Source organism: Scatophagus argus, chromosome 8 (assembly GCF_020382885.2).
Source record: "Scatophagus argus isolate fScaArg1 chromosome 8, fScaArg1.pri, whole genome shotgun sequence".
Lineage (NCBI taxonomy): Eukaryota > Metazoa > Chordata > Actinopteri > Scatophagidae > Scatophagus > Scatophagus argus.
In genome coordinates, this window is record NC_058500.1 from 7930781 (window position 1) to 7952515 (window position 21735).

The window sequence follows — 21735 nt, forward strand, 5'->3', positions numbered from 1 at the left end:
GCATTGTAACCAGGCACAGCTGAGAATGAGAGATGGTGTTTGTGTGGAAAGAGTTATAGATAATGATCGATATGTCAAGATAGAGATGTTAGCATGCACAGATTTAGTCAAGATAAAGAAGCTATGCAAACACCTGCACATACACAGTAGGTATACCTTTAGCCTGTGCACAAGAACATACAAACACACGCTGAATTTTGTCCAATGAATAAAAACACCTACGTCCTACAATTTAACACAGAGGTGCACCAAACCCGGAGAACCTATGACAAAATATCTTAAGAGTTCTTCCACTTGACATCTTGTACATATGTATCATTTCCACTAGACAGTTGTCATGCTTTGAATTTAACACAGATTGGATGTACCTGTGAGGTTGTATGTTATCACACACACACACACACACACACACACGCAAGTACATAAAAAGCACACTCCTCTAACCCTGACCATGTTTCACCCACACCATCACCCAGTTCAGTCCTCCCCCCAGGGTTAAAGAACCACCCCTTCACTCTCTCCATGCTTGTTTGCCCAAAGCGTGCAAGGATTAGCTAAAGCGATTATCACAAGCTTTGCAGTTTTGTGAAGATGAATCATGGTAATGCTACACAGCGAAGCGCCTCATGCATTTCTAAACCCCTCTACTTGATTTGTGATTTTCCAAACTCACAAGAAGCCAGTTGGCTTTGCCTCACTAAGCCAGGTGCAGGTGAGTCAACTGTAGCCAAATTGGCAACTTATCACAAGTATGTGTGTTTGTGCACATACTGTATGCACACGTTAGAGCTTACAAATATACAGTATGAATCAAGCCCACAAAGATGCATAGACATATAGCCCAATGCATACAATAGGCATACATGCAGCACATAAATCACAGGACACTTTGACAGACTAAAGTTTAAAGCACTGGATTCTGTCATATTCCAGACCTTTAATACAGTGTCACAGCTTTGTCATTGCATGTTTGACTCTGTTTCACTCAGTCAAATAGAGCTGTCACACACCCTATGGGGACAACCTGCCTTTGGCAATTTTCGACTTTGCTACAATGCTGTAGAGCACAAAAAGCATGTTTGCCTAGAGGCTCTTTAACTTCTAAGTTCCATATGCATTTTAGTTTTATGAGTGCATAGTTTGCAAATGTCCAGACTAAATACAAAGTCTTATTCCAGTTAAGTTTACATTCAGCCATTTATGTGAAACTTCTGTTTCCTCTGGGTCTTCTTTCTCTATACTATAGTTATTTCCCCCTCTTTTTTCCATTGCTCATAGCTTCGGCTACACATTAGCACCTTTCCTGCAGATGGTGAGGTCTAATTGTGCAGGCTTTTTGCCGTTCTGCAGCCTCCCTCCCTCCATGCCGTCTTCCAGGCTGAACAGATGATCTCGGCCTCTGGTTTCTCTCCCTGGCCCAAAAGGCTCTGGAGGATGTTCTCATTAACAAGACTTGTCAGAGCAACCTGCTAGCACTGCTAATTTATTTCCCACACAGAAATCATACCATAAGCAGACCACACACACACACACACACACACACACACACACCAAACTCTCTGTGATGCGCATGCGCTTTTATTTATGTGTATAGCAGACACTTTGAGACACACACATGCCCAACTCTGATAAAAGCCTGCACATACACACCACGCCACATGGCCTCTCCAATAGTTAGCTGCCATGAAGGTTAGTGCAGTATCTCTGGAAATCTGACAAATGATATGTGTGCATTTATTTGCAAAGCATATGTTTGTTTGTTTGCATGGGAGGATTTGTTTTTGGAGGTAGGGGAGAGGGTGGGCTGTTACACTGCTGTCTTTGTACCTCTGGGAGCCCTTCTCTGCCAGCCTATTTCAGCCCCCAGCTTCTGTGATTCTCTCTCCTTGCTCTGTGTGTGTGTGTGTGTGTGTGTGTTTGAGAGAGATTTTAAGGTTGTTTGCCAGTGTATCAGTGTATAGGTGTTCGCTGACAGGCTCGTCATATCATTGTGAACCTTATCAACAGTTGCGTAAAGCGTTCCTGTATTTCACACTTTCACCCACAGGAGAGTTATTTGGATCGTTCAACCTGTGTACGCACACACACACATGCATACACACACTTTCATGTACACACACAAACATGCTAAAACCATTCTTTGAGCTATACCAAAGATATTATTTTCTACAACTCTTACGACACATTTAGCTGACAGTTTTAGGGGCCGTCAGTCACTTCTCAGTGAAGGGAGTTCATTCAGCCCATGAGGAGGCTCAGGATGCTGCAGCACAATAGAAAAACATCATATACTTTCATATGACACAGATGCCCTCAGGAGGATGTTGTTAGTGGTCATCATTGACCAATGTTTTTCCTTTAGCTTACTGTACAAGCTTACAGGTGACTTTTATCGTTTGTTGAATCGTGCTATCTTTAATAAAATTAGATATATAAATTCATTCTGACCAGGATCATCAGGCAAGCCTTTAAGTCAAGTAAATTTATTTTATATAGTGCACCACCATATTACAAATCACAACTTGTGTCAGAAGGCTTAAAAGGGAACTAATAATTTTATAAAACGTTCTGTTTACAGATCTTGGGAAGCACTGCTGTGTATGAGCAAAATTTATCCAAAACCTATTGTGGCTTTTGAGGGATTGGGACCAATTTTGAAAACTAAAAAATAAAATAAAATAAAAAATGGGAGTCTGGGAAAGATCGTGATTATGGTTAGAAAAGCTTTATGAGCCATTACAGCTTCATTACTACATGATCACTGGCAAACAGCTGCTCATTTTCCCATGGTTTATAAGCTGGATAAGTTTTTATCCATGAACTGTTGTAGTTTAAGTGGTTGACAAATGGACAGCCATCTTTTTTTCATGAAAAAAGCCGTGTTTGACTCAGTTCTAACTTAAAAATTGGGAAACCACACAGTATTGCAATTTGAACACAAAGTTCCACTCTAAGTGTCATTGCTCTGCATTTGGGCCTTTTTTTCTTCTAGAGCCATGTCACTGGTTTGGCCATTTGTTGAACTTTCGGCTCAGTTCCTGTCTCAGTGAAACTTCAGACCCACTAATTGCATGGTTCAGCCACTGTAGTCCTCCAACTGCATTTCAGGGATTAAAGCCTGATGGCTATCTGTCAAGGGAAAAAAGAAGTGATATTACCTCTTATTTCTGAAAAAACATGTTCCTCATGCTCCATACAGATTGTGTAATTGCATGTATGTTTTTCCACGGTTTAAAGGCTAGAGGGATTTCTCTGGTTTATGCTCTGACCCCTACAATTGGAAAAACAGAACCTTTTCTTAAAGTTTTGATGGAGAGATGTTGATTAGATTTGAGAAATACAGCCTCTGTTTCCTCCAGCGGTTGGGGAAAGCAATTTTGTGCTGTTTGTTTCCTTGGGGAAGCTTGAGAAAACAATATGAAAATGATTTCTTTTTCTTTACAACAAGCATATTTGATGCTTGCAGGCAAACACTGAAATAAAGGCAAAGTTGAAGCCTTTGTTTTTTATGGCCTGTACTGAGCTTCCTTTTTTATACCAGTATATCTGCATATTTTTCCCTCTTGATTTCCAGTGTGACAGAGAATATAAGGACATGCAGTGATTGGTGGAGTGGATTGGTACTGGGTGGTGACTGGGAGCTGTTCCAGGGGATGTTGATAGAAATAAGCACTGGAGAGGAAAGGACACACACATACATGTAGATGTGCTGACCTTGACATAGACAAGGATGGACTGAACACACAAAAAGGGTGGAATAGAATAAGTTTAGCAAAATTAGAATGCATGAAATCGAACCCAAACCCTGCAGAGCCCAAATTGAGGCAAACTGCTTATGGCAGCAGTCCCTCATTGAGTGAACTGTACAGACTCAAAGACAAGACTATCACTATCACCGCTCCTCTGTCTTAGTCCAGTCTCACACTACCAACATTATCTCTCATCTTCAGGAGCCATGAGTAGTCCTGCAGACGCCAGACCATGTTAGACAAACACACACATGCTGACCTCAGTCTACTGCATTCTTCTGTGTCAAGTTCTGTTGGCCAGACTCTATCAGATGTCTTGCGGCAGAGCAGTTATTACATAGTTGTATGTATAGTGGTAATGCAAAATCTGGGCCAAGGCTCCAAGGAACACCAGCCTATACTGTACATATCAAAGCCATCACTGAATTTGTATAGGCTATTGATTTAGAAAACACACTGAACCGCAACCACCACAGCATTACTGAGTTTGTTTCCCTTCCTCCATCTAGCCACAGAAAGGCAGGGTAAAAGGCCAAGTCACAGCTGTGAGAGAATGAGAGGAGTGTAGGCATATGAGCTGGGGTTTTACTGTGTAAATACCTTTTGACTGTGTTAACTGTGTCTACTTGACAGCACGGACCCATAACTGCAAAGAAAGTTGGGGAAGTTTGTGCTCACCTTCATTCTGCTGTTATTTCCTCCTTTTTTCTACAAAGGGGCTTTTCTCTTCCCGTGAGAGGCTTTATTCTGCCTGATCCCTCTCTCTCTTCCACTGCCTACTCTCGTAATCGCAGTGAAAGCCAGCCCTAATTGCCAAAAGATGTGATTTTCTCTCCTTTTTAAATTCACTCTTTCTTGCAGTCTCTCTCTCTCTCTCCATGTGTCATTTTATAATGGAAGTATTATTTTGATCATTGTTACAGGCGTTTGTAGGAGTTGTGTGTTCATAATGTATATGCCTTCTTAATTTTTTTCCCTGACTTGTGAGTCATACAGATGGTAACACACTGTAATTGTTTGGAGTCGTGATACCAGCTCAGGCAAAGGTTCGGTTCCCCTTGCTGGGAGAGATGGCTGAGAATTGATGAAGGCCAATCAAGCGCTGTGTATGTTTAGAGGAATTCTAATCAGTCATTAGAAGGACGTTGATTAGTCAAAACACTGTCGTTGTGGTCTTTGTGGTTGGTCTCTGTGAATGTGTGTATGCATGTGTGTATGTGCTTGTGCATTATTGATTTGATCAACCTTATACATTCTTGTGCATGCATGCACCCTGGTGTATTGTACTTGCATACTGCGGTACAGGAAAGCCCTCAATACAAAGAACTGTTGCATAGTCAGACAGCCAATAGATTACATATTTGTTCTTGTATTTTAGTAATGAGACAGTAAACACAGTGCGTCTACAATCCTTCAGCAGCCTTGAAATGTTAAAAAAAAGACCTGAAATGCATATTTTTCATCCTAACTTCTGACTTAAAGTGCATACTGGTGTTGATTGGCCAGTGTCACAGAGCAGACAGTGAAAAACAAACCTGAAATCTGAACTCAAAGTGGGTGTATGGACAAAAATAATTCAGTATGGGCCTGCCAAGTCTCCAGCAGCTCTGAGATCAGCCAGCCTGTTAGCGCTAGTCGACCCCCTTCCATGACTTACCAGCCATGGTTGCAGGAGCAGCCTTGATTAGCCATCCAACAGCGCCTCAGCTCTGAAAAGAGCCAATGTAGATGGTCATGTAGGCTAATTAATTCATTTGACAAAACATTTTCCCTCACTTTTAAGTGTGGACCATTATAATAATGGCAGTTTCTCCCATGAAGCTGATTGGCAAGTGATATTGCTAATTCCATCCAAATTAAAAATGCCCAGCATCAGTGACTTTAAATGAAGGAAATATGACATTGCATTGCAACTCAAAGATAGTTTGCTTAATCCATATTAAAAGCAAGTCAGCTAAATTACACAAACAAACAGACCCATTGTGTTCATGCACAGCGTCTTTGTAATTGTGTAATTGTTTAATTGTTGCTGACTGAGGTTTAAAATAAGCACAGATGTTTCTAGGGGGCGTTTGACCTCCACATGTGCAGGATTCCCCCAGTCACACAGCAGTGCACATGCATACTGCTATTAGTGGCTTTGTGTTTGCCTCAAGACCTTTCTTGAATCTAAGTCCTCCCTCATTCATTCGGTTAAAATTTAATGTAGAACGAAAGACATAACAGATTTTCCTGCAGAATAAGAGAGGTGTTTTGGGGTAAAAAGTTGCCAAGCACTACAGCCATTTGTACATTTTGGATTTTCACCCAGGGAGAGCAGAGCAGTGAAGTAAAATGTAACGGCATTCAACCAAACAAAACATAGAGTAAAGCTGCTTAATTTTACATAAGACACAACAGACCATCCATATTCAGGACACACACAACTCTATGCTCACTTTATGGTGCACAGTTCCCTGCAGTAGTACGTTGTTGCTGTATAAGCAAGGCTGGGAAAATCAAGAAGAGCAGAAACTGGGAAACAGTGCAGTTGTTACATGACTGAAATACAAAAACAAGGTGATATTTAGATTATTTTTACAAGCTAATGAGCTGGCACTTTTTCTTCATTCACAATCAACAATCTTATGCCTATAAACAATCTTTTTCTCACACATTTTCTTCATTTCCTCCCCACCAAACAGACCTTCTTTCAGTCTCTCTCACCAGTGAAGTAGAAAAGTGGAGCAACTTTGTGAAGCTGTGATTAACGTTAGTCATCACAGTTTTGTCTGATGGAACTTAAAAGAGTTTAAAACTCTCACCTCATTAAAAGTGCTTTTTGAATTTGTAAGCCTTTGCAGTTGTCAGACGCGACAGCAGTTCATTATTTAAATTTCCCAAGTGCGTTTGGACATAAAACGCACTAAAAAACAGACAGAAAAAAGACAGATAACTGAACCAATGCAACCAAGTTTGAAATACAGATAAAATAGTTTTGCTTTAATGTATGTTTGACCGGTAAGCTTTTAGTTTTGTGTAATACTTAATACATTTGTACTAAAAGGATATTTAGTACATATTTGGTTTGATGTTTTGTCTCTGCACTGTGTTCCTGGATGCTCATACCAAGTTTGAAACAGTTCTGTGCACACTGCATGTTCCCTTTCACTTTGTGTCTTTGTGTGCTCGCACACAGTCAGTGTTTTTGTAATGGGGGCTAGTCACTGCTTTGTAGGTTTATGGAAGGGATGGAGGGATGAGCTCAGTGTCCACAATTGGCTTGAGTGAACAAGCTCCCTGATGGGCTTCTAACACTGCTTTAAATGCTCCTCCATCACAAGTTTGTTCTCCCTTCATCGTCTGTCAGTAGTGGACAGTGGACCTGACTCTGCTCAGTCAGTCACTGAGGGCCCAGCCCACTGTAGAGCTCCGCTCTACTGATTAGACTGCACACTCCCCATGGTGCCTCTGATCAGCGGCCACACTCGTCTCTCACCATCCATCTCTTCATCCCCCCTCTGTTTCCATCTCTCTGAGCTCCATTGGTCTCTCTTTGTCGTTCTTTTGCTCCCTGTTTCTCTCCGCTCTCATTCTATCCATCTATCCATCTGTCCTGATCTCTCGGGAGGCCAGCCCAATTAACCTGTTTAAACAGCCATCTGAGCATCCCATCCATTCCAATGTGGCCGTGTGTGAGAGAGAGCCAGTTCACCAAGCCAGGATCCCAATGCCAGGCCCCCCTCCACTGCCCTCCCCTGCCTCCATCTCCACTTCACCTCCCATTTCTCCTCCTCCTCATCTTCATCCTCCCTTTTTCTACTTCCTCCTCTCTTGTCCTCAGTGGCCCTGATTGTAGCAGAGACCAGGGCTGTTAATAGTGGTTTCTTTAAACATTTTGTGGGGCAGTGTGACATCTGATGCATTCGATGCACCACACTTTGAACAGTTTTAACGACTGCAGTCATAAACTCGACTGCCTCTGGAGATCTCCACTTTGGCAACTGCAATCTGCCTATGAGCTTTTAGGCCTCTTTCTTTTCTCCCCTCTAATGTTCTTTCATTCATTTCACTGTGTCTCTGATTGCCACCTCCACACACTCTCCATTCTCTCATCAATCTCTCTCCCTCTCTGCCCACCCCCACCTTCTTTCTGTCACTCTTCAGCTCTCAACTCCTCTCTCTCCCCCCTGACTGCATCCTTTTCTCACTTCCCTTTCAACACTTGTCACCTACTTCCTGTCAGGCTGTCCAGAGAACACCCCGAAGAAGGTCACAATTCGTTTCAGCGTTGCTCTCCTCCTTGTCCTTGTCTTGTTGGAAGGAGAGGGGAACTTTAATTAGAAAAGTGGGAAAAATGTGAAGATGGTGTGTGTGTGTGTGTGGACGTGTATTCCTCACAGTGTGACTGTGTTTTTTACACAGTCACACTGTAAGGACTTGTCTTACTTATGGGGACAACATGCAAGTCCCTGCAATGTAAATCATAACAAATATATTAGGGTGAAAACTTAGGTTAGGTTGAGGTTAGGATTAGGTTAAAATAAGTGTTAGGATTAGGCAAATAATGTTTTCTATTATGACTTTCTGTTATGGTTAAGCCTCCAAGGAATTAATGTAAGTCTATGTAATGTCCCCAGAAGTGACAGAAACACAACTCTGTGTGTACGTGTGTGTGTGTGTGTGTGTGTGAGTGTGATATCATCAAAGAGCACACAAAGCACAATTTCATTGCTTTTCAAGTGAAGAAATCATGGAATATTTTCCCTCCCAGTGTGGGAACACACATGGCATGGTGGTACTTGTAACATTGCAGGGGTGTGACTGCTCACATTGACTAGACAGTAGAGAAGTGCTAGGCTGGCTGCTTGGCACACTGGGGTGTCTGTGTTATTTGCCAGATCAATGCACAACCTGGGCCCACTGCTTTAGACAACTTGTTAATGTGCAGCATTGTGCCGTCGGGCTTCATTGCTCTGTTGTTGGCCGATTTTATAATCTCTCTTATAGCAGTATCGACCCAACTGAGTGAAAGAAGAGCCATTGGAGGTTGGTGTGTGTGTGTGTTGATGGAGGGGTAAAATTGGCACTGTCTTTTTTCTTTAATTGGTGCAAGAACAAGACCCTCTGGGTTCTCTATGCAGAGCCTGTCACTCCATTTGTATGTGGGTATTGGTGCAGTTAGCTCAGCTTGTCATTGCTGAGACACGCAGGCAATCATAAAAAATAAATGCCTGCACTCACACACACAAACACAGGGAGTGATTATAAGCCTGCAGTACATACACTGTAACATATCTCATTATTCACTGCCTCATCGATTTCAGTTTTTCCAATTTTCAGTGAAGGATACCTGGATTTTTTTTAAGCTGATTTTCGACCAGCTTTTATGTGTTATTCTTGTGTGTATGTCAAGAATCACTGTTGGATGAAGTCCAGTGCTTCATTATATCTTTTATTTTCTTTGGGGGGGTGCAGGGGGTTATTTATTTATCACATTTTCTTAATCAATAAACACAGAGTGTACAGGACATTAAATCAGAACAAGTGTGGCTGCGGCTTGAGGCAAACACATTTGTTGGCCTGCGCCATTAGTGCCTCTGGTGCATTTCAGAATCTGAATCAGAAGAGAAAAGTAAATAAAAATTAAGATTAAAATTAAGATTTGTTGAATTCAAAGTTGACATGTTGGCCAGTTGGTCAAGGCACCAGTCCATTACAGGAGTATCACATAGAGGCATGAAACCCCTCACACACACACACACACACACACACACACACACTTTCAAACCCAAGTCTTGCCTGCCTTGAGATGCTAACCTCTGCAGCACTGCACCACCTTATTTCCACACTTACAGTAATTTTAGTTTTTATTATCAAAACAAACAAACACATACTCACTGCATTATTATTGAAAAATGAAAATAATGAACACCTAAATAGGGTAGTTAAGACATGCATGCTTTCTTCCCCCCACACACACACACACACCCACCACCACTATGGACCACCCCAACCCCATTACCCCTCCCCTCAGAATTAAGACTCAGCCTGCAGGCCTCTTCCAGCCATGACCGCAATACTGCTGCACTGCTGGCAGCGTGCCCATCTCAGAGACAATAATTGGAGGACAGCAGAGAAGGGGCAAACCTGACCACCTGCTGCTTGTTTTTTTTTTCTCAGTGTTTGACTGTTTCACATGTACAAGGACTTAGAAGTATGATAAAGCATGCTCCGAGTTTGATTTTTGACTTTCTTGTCGTTAATATAATCAGGCAGCTTTCCAGAACTCTATTTGCACAGACACATGTTTGCCAACTGCTGTGTGATTGCCGCTCTCCCCACATTCCAAATCTAATGTTTGAGAATATTCAAAAATGATGTTAAAAGAAATGAGTTAGGATTAGACCAAAAGGAAAGAAGAATGAGAGAAACACAAAACAGCACACAGGCTTTTCTTGAGGGAGAGGGGCGTTGTTTGGTAGAAAATTTCGGCTTCACAAAGAGAGAAACAATTTGGTGAACAGCAGAGGATTTTCTGCCTCTTGGGTTGATTTAATCCGTCTCTTATGTCCCCTCCCCTCCCGTCTAGACCAGGACACTTGTGCTGCACCTGTTAGACTTGAATGTTGTTGAGCTGTCTCTTATGGCTGAGCACTGAGTGGCCGTTTGGACAGAAGGGTACTGACAAGATCACAGGCTTATTTAGTGGCAGACGGAACAAAAAGCCGGATTTGCTTGCAGTGTGCTTTCTGTAATAGAAGCCTTGTTTCAGCTGTTTCAGAGTCATGGGAAGAGAGAAAAGGAAGATACAGCAGTGAGTTAAGGCCTTCAGCTCAGGGTTTCCTGATATGTTGTCTAGACATGTAATCCCTGAGAGGAAAAGCTGCAGATACTGTGAAGGAGGAAAGGAATGAGGATGGGAGGCCAGTGTCGGCTACACTCATCTGACTGGTCTTCTCATTTTCTCATGAATTGTGTTAGAGTTCATAAAAGATGAGTGCCTTAACAACACAGAATGCTGGTATTATACAGTAACTATCCTGTGACAGATAAAAGTATTTAATGTCTCAGCACATATCTCAAGGAAATTCAATCGAATGCAACTGGACTAGGCTGAGACTAGCTTGAAAACTAGTCCCAGCCTAGTCAAGCGAGCATGAACTGATGAAGCCTCTTGGATGAGAGGTGAAACGTCTTCAAAGACAAATAACTAAGTCCAGTTGCATTCGATTGAATTTCCTTGAGATAACCATGACCTGGATGAATGAGAATATTCACAGGCTTAATGTCTCAGCACAATTGCCAGACTCCAACTGTGTTCTGCTGCTGTAAACATTTCAGTCACAAAGTGTTTGACTGCAATGTCTTAATAGAATAAAATGATGAAGTGATGACATCCAAGACGTTGAAGGTCTGCATCATTTTCTGCCTCTCATTTAACACCATATTTCACAAACGGACAAGGAGATTGTGACCACATTTTTGGTTTAGCTGTTCCGGATAATATGTAGTTTGTGTGCATACTGCAAGGATGCTTAGATAAATAAGGTTTGAGTTTCATTCAGCTCCTACAAGCACAAATTTCTTATTTTGTCATACCATTTTACTGTTTGCAAAAAAAACCCCTAAAAACTATATTTCTCTATAGTGTCTTAATGCCATCAGAGCCTGGTTGTCTATGGTACTGTACATGGTGGGTTAATTAAATCAAATCTTCAGTGTTCACAGAAATGCACAAAATGTTTAATTGGTTTCTATGACTATGGTGGCGCAGTGGTTAGCATCACAGCAAGAGGGTTCTGTGTTCGAATCCCGGTCTGAGCCCTTCTGTGTGGAGTTTGCATGTTCTCCCTGTGCCTGCGTGGATTTTCTCCAGGTAGTCTGGCTCCCTCCCACAATCCCAAAAACATGCACATTAGGTTAATTGGCAACTTTACATTGCCCCAAGGTGTGAGCGTGTGCGTGTGTGGTTGTCTGTATTTGTGTGTTGGCCCTGCGATTGACTGGCGACCCATCCAGGGTGTACCCCACCTCTCGCCCGTAGTCAGCTGGGAAACGCGTCCTCGCGACCCTGCCGGATAGGCAGTATAGAGAATGGTTGGATGGATGGGTTATGCTATTATACTGACATGAAAATACTTTAAAGTCTTTTTTTAATGAAATCACTTTTGATGGGATTTTTTATGCTTTGGTGTCTAATGCTGTACAAATTGTAAAACTTTTAGATTTTTGATTGCAGTCTGTGTGACAAAAATGGACTTTTTAAAATATCCAGTGTATACACTGTATGTGCTGTACAGATGCTTACAAATAAAACATCCAGAGATATTAGCAATTACTGTATTAGTGTGACAGCTAATGCTAAAAAGGTGGGCGGCATTAAAAATAAAAGTGAAGCATGTAGTGAATTTGGTCATCTTCTGAGAAAAGGAACCATTTAAATCCACCTGAAGCCATTCCCGTAAAAAGTGCTGTGACATGTTAAGTACTGCATAGAGTGTGTGAGGTTATACATGTCTTCAGTTTATCTCATCTCAGTGTCAACATGCAGCGTAGAAAGAAGAGGAAGGGGCGACCTGTGCAGCAGTTGTGGTGAAGGCAGACGACCTCATGGCTGAACGCCGAGTCGAGCTTCCAGAGATAACTGGAGGAAAAAAACAGAAATGGAACAATTTGGCCTTCAGATTAAAAGCTAAAAGCATAGTATTTGTCACTCAGGAAAACACATAGTATGATTACATGCCACAACACTGGTGGGGTCAGTGTTCCCAGTTTAAGCATTTGTAGGTATGAATGTAATGTGTATGCATTTCTTTAAAAAGCTGTATTTTATATAGTGTGATGACCAGATATTCTTCAACAGCCTTCTAACAGTTATTACTACACATTATGCTTGATCCGCCTACGGACAAATTCAGTCGCAAGCTCTGCTAAGACCAATGCTTCACCCTTTGTACAATCACAGCACAGCACACCATCACTTGGCCGTTTTTATTTACTTTATTTATTTATTTTTTTTTACATGCCGTTGGAGAGCAAACAACCCTCAAGAGTCTTATCCGTGTGATGGTTTGACCTTTAACTAATGGAGACTAATGTGAGATACACCAATATCAAACCAGGCACAATGATACAATCTCTGACTAGCCACTTCACTATCCAACAGCTATACTGAGTGTGTACCAGTACGTAATGCAGGTGTGCTGTATTTTCTGTGCGTGTTTGCATGCCCTTAAGTAAAAACAGCTTTCATACATGTCATCAAGTTTTTTGTCCCTGTTCATTGCTTATTTGTCACTGAAATCAATGCTTTTACTGAACAGCACATTAAAACCTTGTCAATTCTCTTGTCTACAGTTAAGTTTGATGACTGCATGGGGAACGAGGCGGTGGTTTTCCAGAGCAGTGACCCTGTCTTCAGCGTACGGACAGATGGGTCCATCTTTGCCAAGGAAGAGGGAGCCAGCTTGGATGAACCGGTCCAGTTTAAACTGACAGCAAATGGTCCACACACAAATGTCTGGGAGACTGTGGTCCAACTGGCACTAATTGACCCACCTCAACGTCAACAAAATGAAAATGAGGTGAGTTATACTCTTCCTGCCCATAAGCACAGAAAACATTAATATCAAGCTTTAAATTTCAGTCATCTCAGAGTTTCTTCTTTCTGTCAGTTTTTCTGGTCTGGTGATAGTAACAGCCAAGAATCAGGTCGAATCTCCTTGGGGTTTTAGAGAGGGAGGGAGAGACTGGAGCAGGGACAAGTAGCAGTAACACATGGTTAAAAGTGATAGAATCACACTGCCACGGGGCGAGAGTACGATTCCCCTCAGCCTTAAGCTGTTATTGGAAAACATCCTGTGCCTCGGATACCCCCAGGGACTCTCGGCTCTTCCTCTTCTATTTAAAAGCTGTCATGGGTCAGACGAGGACTGAGCAGCCTGAGCTTAGCTGTCCCCGTTGCTACAGGACTACAAGGTCTGATCTCATAGTCAATATCAGCACAGGCATTAATCAGATTAGGTAACGACAATACACATGATTAGGGGACAGTGTTCAATAACAGTGTTAGTATTTAGTAATTCTAGACATCTCATACGAGAGGTGGGCCAGTACGTTCCTGATAAGATCAGATCTAACTGAGGCAGGTGTATCATGTATCAGACATATTGACCAACAGGGATCCACTAAGTCTTGGCTGGTAAAATTGGTTCTCAGTAGGAACCAAATATCACCTGTCAAAACTTGCTAAATTTGGCTCAGGTTAAACCTGTGTGTGAATTGACAACATTAAAAAAATATTGCTTGAAGCAGCTGTAATTAATGTGTTTAGAATGACTTTTTGTAACGTGAAAGGGGTTCACGTAAGCTCAGAGAAGTTATCACCAAACTCAACAATCCCCTCATCTCTACTGAGTTTTATAGGGTCTTTCAGCTCACTGTTTTGGTTTATCATATTTATGACTCAATCTCTGCTCTCATGTATTTGTTTTCAGCAGTGTCCAGCAATTTAAAAGCTTTAAAAACCTATTATACGCTACCTGCCCTGCACCAGCAATCACAGTTAGCAACTAGCTAGTAAACAAAGTAGAGGATTTAGGAGTTAAAGAGCAGGATATTTCCCTCAGGAGTTTAAAGTCCAAAACAAAGTAAAAATATCTGTTCATCTAATGTTGACCTGTTTGTGTATCAATAAAGAAAATACATCGAATGTCAATCCCACAACCAAGTCATGACAAGATGAGTTTTAAGATGCATATTTTAGGACTTACTGAAACTTTTATTTGCTTTACTTATTCTATTCGAGGTTGCTGCATCCCTGTTCCACTCGGCCAAAAGGCAGCAAAACCTCATTAGACCTTCACAGGCTGTCACTTTATTGCAGTAAGCCACACACACAAACCAACACTTGCACACTCATAAATCAGATATGTAAACTTAAAAATCTTAGCAACATTTTAAATGGACTTCCTGCACTTCGGTCACTTTGGGTCTTGAGTGTGTAAGCAAAAGCTGAAAATAAAATCAATATAAAACTTATCTGGTGCCTGCAGAGTTAGTTTGAATGATTGAAGGTGTCTGACTTTTCCAGAGTTTAACTTTTTTGAGAATTTAGCTTTTTAAAACTAAGACCATTTTTAAACCATTTAAAACCGGAAAATAAGTATCTTTCAGCTGGATTTCCATTGCATGGCCAAAAAACAGAAGAGATGGCACAAAGTCAGTCATAGAATTATAGAGACAAATAGAGAGGCGGAGTGGGACATGGGCCAGCAAAGGATCTATTAGTGGGAGTGGGTGTAAGGATGAGTATGCTGTTTTGGCTCTGAATAGGTTGGCCTTGATTCTCACACTTTTGTAGCTTAGGCTTCTTAAAACAATTCACTGGTTGGTAAGGGTTGACGCTCAGTATTAAACAGCAGTATTTTAAAGGTCAACTGACTGGCTATTCTATTTCAATACCCAGTGAGTCAACTAATATAAAGATGCTGAGAAGCCATGGACAGAAAGACAAACAATTGGAGGGCTAGATGAGGTCAGAGGTCAGAAATATGCTACATGTTGGAACAAACAGAAAGCAGGGCGCTGAGGCAAAAATGTGATGTTTCATTATGGAAATGGAGCTTTGTGGTGTGCTTTGTTGAATAATAACTTCCAGATGTCTGGGTAGCCAGGGGCTGGCTGATATCAAAGTGTGCAGGGTTTTCAGGAGGCAGTGGCGTGGAGGGGAAGAGCTGGGACCACCGCCAGCTGGCTAAGGCTGATGGCACCAGGGCTTTGGGGGGGGGGGGGGGGGGCAACCATTTCACACTCAGTGATTCCTGTTCACATAGCGTTTGTGTGCATAAGCGTGTGTGTTTGGTAGGTGTGCAAGAATGTTAGTTTTTTTGGGGTTTTTTTTTGTCAGCGAGAGATTAAGTGGGATCATGGTGAATTATGCTAATTTTGCATTGCATTTTCTTTGTTTAGGGCATTAAGTGTCTTATGTTTGGAGCCTATAGGTTTCATCTGTGCTTAAGTCAAGGGTTGCATGTAAAGGAGGGAAAATAGCACAACATTTGAATGTCTGGAATCTGCAAAGCTGTTAAAAATATCTAATATCTGAATGCGTTTTTTTTCTGCTCCTTATCCTCAATCTTTCATAACGGTTTGAGGAACTGCATAGGCATCTCCGCTTAACTTGTTTTTTAATCAATTTCATCACCTTCCTGTACTTTCTGTGCGAGTCTGAATAAGAAAAACTGAATCAGAGCTGCAGGGTTTGATCAGAATTACACAATGGCTTGAGAAAAACCCACTTAAGCCTTTTGCAGCAGTGATGGGCAGAGCTCTGTCTCTATCTCTCTGTTTCTTTCTCTGTTTCGTTTTTTTTTTCCCCTCTCTCTTTTTCTCTCTACATCTCTCCTCGGGGGAACTCACTAGTACCTGTTAGCATGTGTAGATAAAAGGATCTGGAGCATGACTTATTTAGGCAGGAGGGGGGAGGGTGGTCGGGTGGGTGTGAGGGGGGGTCACATCTGCTTCTGACAACCTCTCTCCTCATCCCCCTCATTCCATCCCAAACATATCTCGCTCCACCTCTGCCTTTCCCCTCACCGCACTGGTGGGATTTGGGGCAGCCATCCCCTGCAGTCAAAACCACTAAGCCTTCCCCTCTCTGAAGAAAAAGAATACATTTGTCCAGACCGAGCTCACATCTGTCTCATCCCACTCTGCTGACAAGCCCTGTTTGTGCACACAGGCATGTTGTGCTTGGCAGAGGTTGGTCTCCTGAATATGGTCTGAATGCAAAGGATCATGTGCATGTTTCAGTGAACTTGTCACACAGTACAGTGAACATGGGACTCAGCAACACGTGTGTTTGGATGGCCGGTCTCTTGTACAGACTGGTAACACAATACAGGAGGGGGATAGAGATTTGGTGTTTTTTGGGCCATGAGCATGAAAGCAAGCTGCTCAGCCTCATGAGTATCGTGAAGTTTTTGTATGTTTTTGGACTTATGGCTCCCTCCCCCAGTGGCCAAAACAGGACCTGCTGCTTTCTCTCCAGTACTTATTGGAAACAAGAACAATTTTATCATTCTGTATTTGATTGGTATCAGCATATTTTATCATAAGTTCATAATTTCCTCATAACACTCATAATTCATTGACTCTGACTGAAATTTGTATTTTATTCAGCTGTTTTTATCAAGGTTCACTCTTGACCTTGGGAACAGTAGTTGGCAAAACAACCTCACCAAAAGACCAACTTTTCATCTACCTTTTATTCCAGTTATTTAATGTTAACATATTTAAAGGGCTATAATCAATATTTTTATATCCACAAGGATCAAATAATGAGTGATTCACGAGTAGCCACAAACCCACGGAGAATTATCACAGAGCTACCTTGTTGTTTTACAGCTTCAACATGTTGGTTCAGTGTCACTGCTCTCAATACAGGCAGCTATTAAAAAATCTCAGATAAACCCACTCCACACTGCTTTCCCTGGCACTAAACATAATACAGACAAAGTTACTGACTAGCTGGTTCAAAATAACAGAGCTTTTAGTGACTTAAGAACCAAGTATTGCCATCAGAAGTTGATGGAGACTATTGAATACTGGATTTACATTTTTTAGTTGCATGACTGAAGGCAGCACTCTTTTTACAGTGTTTCCTTAATGTATTTTCAGATTTTTTTACCCCAGATTTTTACCCAACCTACGTGAACTAATTTTCAAATCACTGTTTGTAAATGCGTTGAAGAAATACCATAAGAAAAGAGTGCTGTAGTGGTGAAGAAACACAACATGATGTTCATCCATACAGTATCAAATAGATAACTGCTGCCTAGCATGCGCACCTTAAAAAGTGATAATATGTCATTATTGTTTACAGCTTGCTTCTGCTGCCCGCAAGTGGCCAAAAAGTCAAACGTTTCAAATTGCACCCATAGGAGAGTCTAATTTTGTATGCATTATAATCAAGATTTTTCCACCTTTCATGCTCAGACTAGGCAGTGAGTCTTGTTTTTCTGTCAACACATGCCAAAGAATGATCTCTTCTCCTTCAGCAGGGCTTTACCCATAACCATCTCTCCTTCTGCACTGTTACTGAAAGTGCCCTGGATTTCACAGTGCACGATGTTTGAAGTGTAGCACTCGCTTGGTTGATGAAAATGAACATGACACCTTAGCTCATGCTCCTCTACGCCCCACACCCCTACCCATCCACGCTAACACATACACACCATATGCCAGGTTGCTTGACACGATTCCTTTAAAGTAACTTTAAAAGCTTTTCTCCTGGGCGTCCAGCTAATGAAGTGAGCCTTAAAAGCCTTGTTTCCGCTGGCAGATACAAGCCAACCCTCTGAGGGATCTTGACCAGGCAAGAACAAACAGAGGGAAATAAAGAGAAAACATTTTTTTATAGAACGCATTGTACAAGGAACCTCAACTTTCAATATGTGCCAGAAGCCATTCCTGTCTTCCAACGCTGGAGCCTACTCCTGTGTTGTATTTTATTTTTTATTCTCAGATGTCAACTGCTGGAGAGGAACTGTAAGGCTACATATTGCACAGAAGTAATATAAAATGAAAAACTGGAAGTGGTATTAGAAACACGAGCCTCTTTATATGTAAATGTATGGTGATTGAACCCGTTGCTTTTATGCTTCAGAATTCACAAGTTCAGATCTTCTTGTGTTCTGACATGAACACCTTCCTGTGCATGCACGCACGCACACACTCACGCACACGCTCAAACACATATGTATTCTTCACTGTCTGCATGCACTGTTTTCTTTGCTGTAATGTCATCACAGTATTCACGGCCTGCCTGTTACTGTAAGGCTCACAACCAGAAACATAATCAAGCACTTAGGCTACACCCTCCCTAAGAGACCTTAACTGGCCTGAACAGATCTTTTATAGCACATGGATTTAGTTTTAGTTTTGGGTTGTAAACTACTGATGGGATTGCAAAATTTTTACTGGCAAAAAGGAAAATAAACAACCTTTTTTTTTGTTCGTTTTTTTTTTTTCCCCATATGCATGTGTTTTTCGCAGCCTCAGGGCTTGACTTCATCTAATTAACACCTTTGCTTGTGAATTAAAAGCTATTGATACTTTCTTTCTTTCTTTTGCACTTTTTTAATTGCATGCACCTGTACAGGTGCTGCCACAGATGACTGTTTCTTCTCTTCTTAATTGCTATGTTAATGCAGATCTGCATTTGCAGCCTAATACTAGCGTATTCTTAAATTGAATATACGTTGTTGGCCCCAGAGCATACATGACAAAGACATGAAGTGGGAATTTGTCAGGTCCGGGCGGTAGGAGTGTTTGGAAGGTGAAGCTCTGTGCTGCTGTTGTTACCTGCTGGTGCACCAGCAGCCTAACACAGCCCAGTGCTCGAGGAATCACTGTTATTGAGACAAGCTGTCAGGTCCCACTGACTGGTAGGAGAGATGCAGAAAAACAATAACACTGCAAGAGGAAGGGCAAGGGGGTGTGGGGGTGGGGGGCACAGGAGCAAGGGATAGCTCAGGGGGACGTGATTTAGACAGAGAGTGCAACTGATGCATAGCTTCAGCACTGATATTCGTGACTGAATTCCTGACGTGTGTTTGCTGGCTGGTAACCCTGAGATATGTTGGTAAACTCACTGTAGAACAACTCTCCAGGTTGTCAATTTAATATAACCTTTAGATCACTTACATGCAGCACATCTATGTATCCCATGGGACGCCAAACATGTTGTATTTAACAAGTAAGCCTTGAGATAGTGCACTCTGTGAAACCTTGACATAGAGTTGTTGATATTTGTAATGTACTTGAACAAAAGAAGCAAAGTGTCTGATTATCTGCACTCGGGCGACTTAACTAGCCCTCGGGTAGACAATTAAAGCTTTCTTACTGTATTTCTGCCGGCTTCGTCTGTCTCTGCCCACTCTGAAAGCATCAGCAACGAAGCAGAATGTCTGTAGTTCACCTCGTGTTTTGCAGTATTTCTGTGTGAGTACATTAATTTATATATGTGATATGCCTGATAGCTTTAGCACTTGATGTAGCTCCTCTGACTCATGGGTGAGTTGATGTTCATGAGGAGATTGAAAATGGGCTCCTTTCGAGCTCCTTATTTGAGCATCTTTCACAAAGACAGGTTTGTGGTGGTCATTTCTCTCTGCCTGCGAGGAGCCAGTGAGGGGAGTGTATGAAGGGAGGATACTGCATGATTGAAGCTTGTGTCTGTGACTCAGCTGTCACTGTCTGCTGAAAGAGGCTGTAAATCCTACTTCAGACATTGTCTGTGTTAATAGACTTTTTATACCTGGTGTAAATGACAAACTCTATGGTTTATAGTCTCTTGCACATGTATGCACACGCACACATGTGAAGCTGCAGTGCAGCTGTGCCCTGCTGCCATACATTTAAAATACAGATAAATCTGTTTAACCTGATTAACAACACTAAACTGTGTTTCTTGTTGTCTTATGAATTTTTGCTTTGAGACAAAAAAAAGATTTGGCCATTACATCACTTACTCTTATCATAAACAGCCCCCTAAACAAAGTCTTCTGTTGTCTTAAAGGTCACAAAAGAAGAGGGGAAAGTCACGGAGAGAAAAGAGAGGAAGGAGGCGTCCCAAGCACCACCTCCTGTTATCATGTTCTCAAGGTCCGGCCTGAACAGCTCCAGGGGTCTACGGAGACAGAAGAGGGACTGGGTAATCCCACCAATCAACGTGGCAGAAAATTCTCGAGGACCGTTCCCTCAGATGCTCGTCAGCGTAAGTGACAGTTTGGATGGGCCACATCACTGATTTGTTCTGAATTTACATCTGGGATTTCTGGAGGGCACTTCACGGCTAATGCTGATTGTGGGTGTGTGATGATGAACGGTGATAAAGAACAGAGACACATTAGCATAACTGGTTGTTCTCTTCATCCTCACAGATGATTATGTTGTGTTCCCCTGATGTAATTATAGCAGCAAATTCTTAAGGTATTTAAACAGCTCTGAATGGCCCTGAGAAGTTTTCCCTTCAGACTCCGAGCTGGATCCAAAACAGCTAAGCAGCTAAACTCTCCCACAGTGTGAGGTCCACTGGGTTCACAGTGAAACGAATGATTATTTCTGCTCCTTCATGCATCCTTTCTTTCCTTTATCAGGCTATTTCAGAGAGGTTGCCCAAAGTTCAATACTATTTCTATAGCTCCTTTATAACAATAAAATTTGTCACAGAATCTTTACTGAGGCCATAACTCTGAGCCTCCTGTGGGATGTAAGGACGAAAAGCTGCTATTCCCAGGCCCAGAAGAGCAGGACAGTGCTTCACCCAATATACCCCAGTAAGGAAATGATAGTTTAAACTCAAATAAATCAGAGGTAATGTCTAAAATCTAGGAATATACAAGTAGTTACACATCAACTGTTGGTGCCTAATCATTATTCAATAAACCTCTCCTCTTTTAGCATTTAAAATTGGAAAGTGGCAACAACAACTGACTCCCATCACAGCAAATTTCATTTCCACAAAACCGTTAGTTTGGATGAGTACAAAATATAAAAACAACATGTTGAGGGTTGGAGGTCGAGAATGTCTGAGAAAAAAAAAAAAAAACATGAATAAATAAATGTTTGTGTGAATGTGTTGTTGTGCAAAAGCTCGAGCTGCAGAGTGTTTAAAATTCAGAGATCTTGTCACAGCAGAATTCGCAGTTTGCTTCTCTCGTGGAAAAGCTCAAGACTAAGCTTGTGATGCACACTGTTATTCCCCAAAAATCATCATCATCAGTCTGCTGCTTCTTTCCCTCCTCCCTCTTTCCTTCTCTCTTTCTCTGGAATATTCAGCCATCACATTTTCCTCGCTGTTTACAAAACTCTCACAGTTTATCTCTTTTGGGTCTCAAATTGTGCAAAAGAAGCATTTTTTCCTTTCTGTTTCTGTTCTTTGTTTTTCTACCGGGTTTCATCCAGTCCCCAGGGAAAAGCCTGGGGAGCTGCTTGAAGC

The 21735-nt window shown here is 41.8% G+C and overlaps 1 protein-coding gene across 1 annotated transcript in view; it reads left to right on the top strand.

Annotated features, from left to right (window-relative positions):
* LOC124062862 (cadherin-4-like) overlaps nt 1-21735 on the top strand; it is a 204458-nt gene that overhangs the window by 128651 nt on the left and 54072 nt on the right. The window contains exons 4-5 of the mRNA XM_046395895.1: nt 13089-13315; nt 20314-20511. Of these exons, the coding sequence (XP_046251851.1) occupies nt 13089-13315; nt 20314-20511 (425 nt within the window). The remainder of the gene's footprint in view (nt 1-13088; nt 13316-20313; nt 20512-21735) is intronic.